General features: G+C 49.1%; 1 protein-coding gene across 1 annotated transcript in view; it reads right to left on the bottom strand.

The window, feature by feature from the left end:
• Nucleotides 1-877, bottom strand: part of LOC104525551 (melanophilin-like) — an 18613-nt gene extending 17736 nt beyond the window's left edge. Inside the window, exons 1-2 of the mRNA XM_010168733.2 lie at nucleotides 830-877; nucleotides 356-526 (exon numbers count right to left, since the gene is read on the bottom strand). Of these exons, the coding sequence (XP_010167035.2) occupies nucleotides 356-526; nucleotides 830-877 (219 nt within the window). The remainder of the gene's footprint in view (nucleotides 1-355; nucleotides 527-829) is intronic.
• Between the last annotated feature and the right edge of the window lie 300 nt (nucleotides 878-1177).

The raw sequence follows: 1177 nt of genomic DNA, 5'->3' as shown, positions 1-1177 counted from the left end.
TAGGGAACCTGCTTTGGCAGGGGGGTTGGACTGGATGATCTCCTGAGGTCCCTTCCAACCCCCACAATTCTGTGATTCTGTGTTTCTTCTTCAGCTCTTGAGCTGAAGAAGAGAGAGGGATCTTGAGTCTACAGAGATCTGGGACCCACTCTGCTCCCTCTTGGACCCACACAGGGGAAGCATGGGCATCAAACTGCCCCTCTGCATCCTGGCTGGGAGACCACCTTGGTTTCCCAGCACTGCTTCTCTCCTGCTCTGAACCATCCCACACTTTGCAGATAACAAGTGTTGTTTATAGCAAGAGAGGCTTGGCCACAGACTTGGTCTCACCAGAGGTTCAACAGCTGTATGGTACCTGATTCCCAGAGTGGCTGATGTTCTCCTGGGAGGAGGCTCTGTTCCGGCGTTTCACGTGATGGGATGGGTAGGCAGGGAAGTGGGCTCCCTTCACATCCTCATCAGAGCTGTCCATATCTGCAGAGTACCGGGACTGCTCGTTCCAGGGGCTGCCTTTGGAGAGAGAAGGCTTCAGCACAAAGGTACAAGAGATTCACACCCCCGAGTTATTTCCTGGACATCAGCCCCATCCTTAAGACAAGCAAATAACGAAGCACATCTCCAAATTACACTTTCTACCGTTTGGCAGGAGATGCTTCTGCAAGGGAGACCAAGGCTAAGGATGGCTACACATTGGGTCAGGCTGTAGCTCCATCTGCTGTGGCCACACGGTCCCACACAATGCTGCTGAGATAGTGGTGGGCACAAGGAGCACCACCCTTGCTCTCTCATGGCCCAGACAACCAGGGCCCTTACCAAAAACTGTCATTACCTTCCCAATTTTATTGGAGCACAGGTTTGGACGCTGCCCTTCATGCATTGTTCAAGTGCTGGAAGATGTTTATTTCATGCTAGAGAGGTACTTGTCTAGGATAAAGCATTTAAAAGTGGAATTTCTCCTCTTTAAAGGAGAATTTCAAATGAGACAAAAAAAACACTGGAAGAATATGGAATTAACAAGCCAAGGGACCCTGCTGCTGTGTCACTCCAGAGGGGCTCAGAGCAGGAATATTAATAGTGCACAGTAAGATTTATCCAATGTTTCCTGGTGTCCTGAAAATCAAGTGCTTGAAAACTCAGCCAAGCAGTTGAAGACCCAGAAGAAGATTATATATATTTT

Source organism: Antrostomus carolinensis, unplaced genomic scaffold, assembly GCF_000700745.2.
Source record: "Antrostomus carolinensis isolate BGI_N321 unplaced genomic scaffold, ASM70074v2 scaffold41335, whole genome shotgun sequence".
Taxonomy (NCBI): domain Eukaryota; kingdom Metazoa; phylum Chordata; class Aves; order Caprimulgiformes; family Caprimulgidae; genus Antrostomus; species Antrostomus carolinensis.
This window is presented reverse-complemented; position numbering and strand designations above follow the sequence as displayed.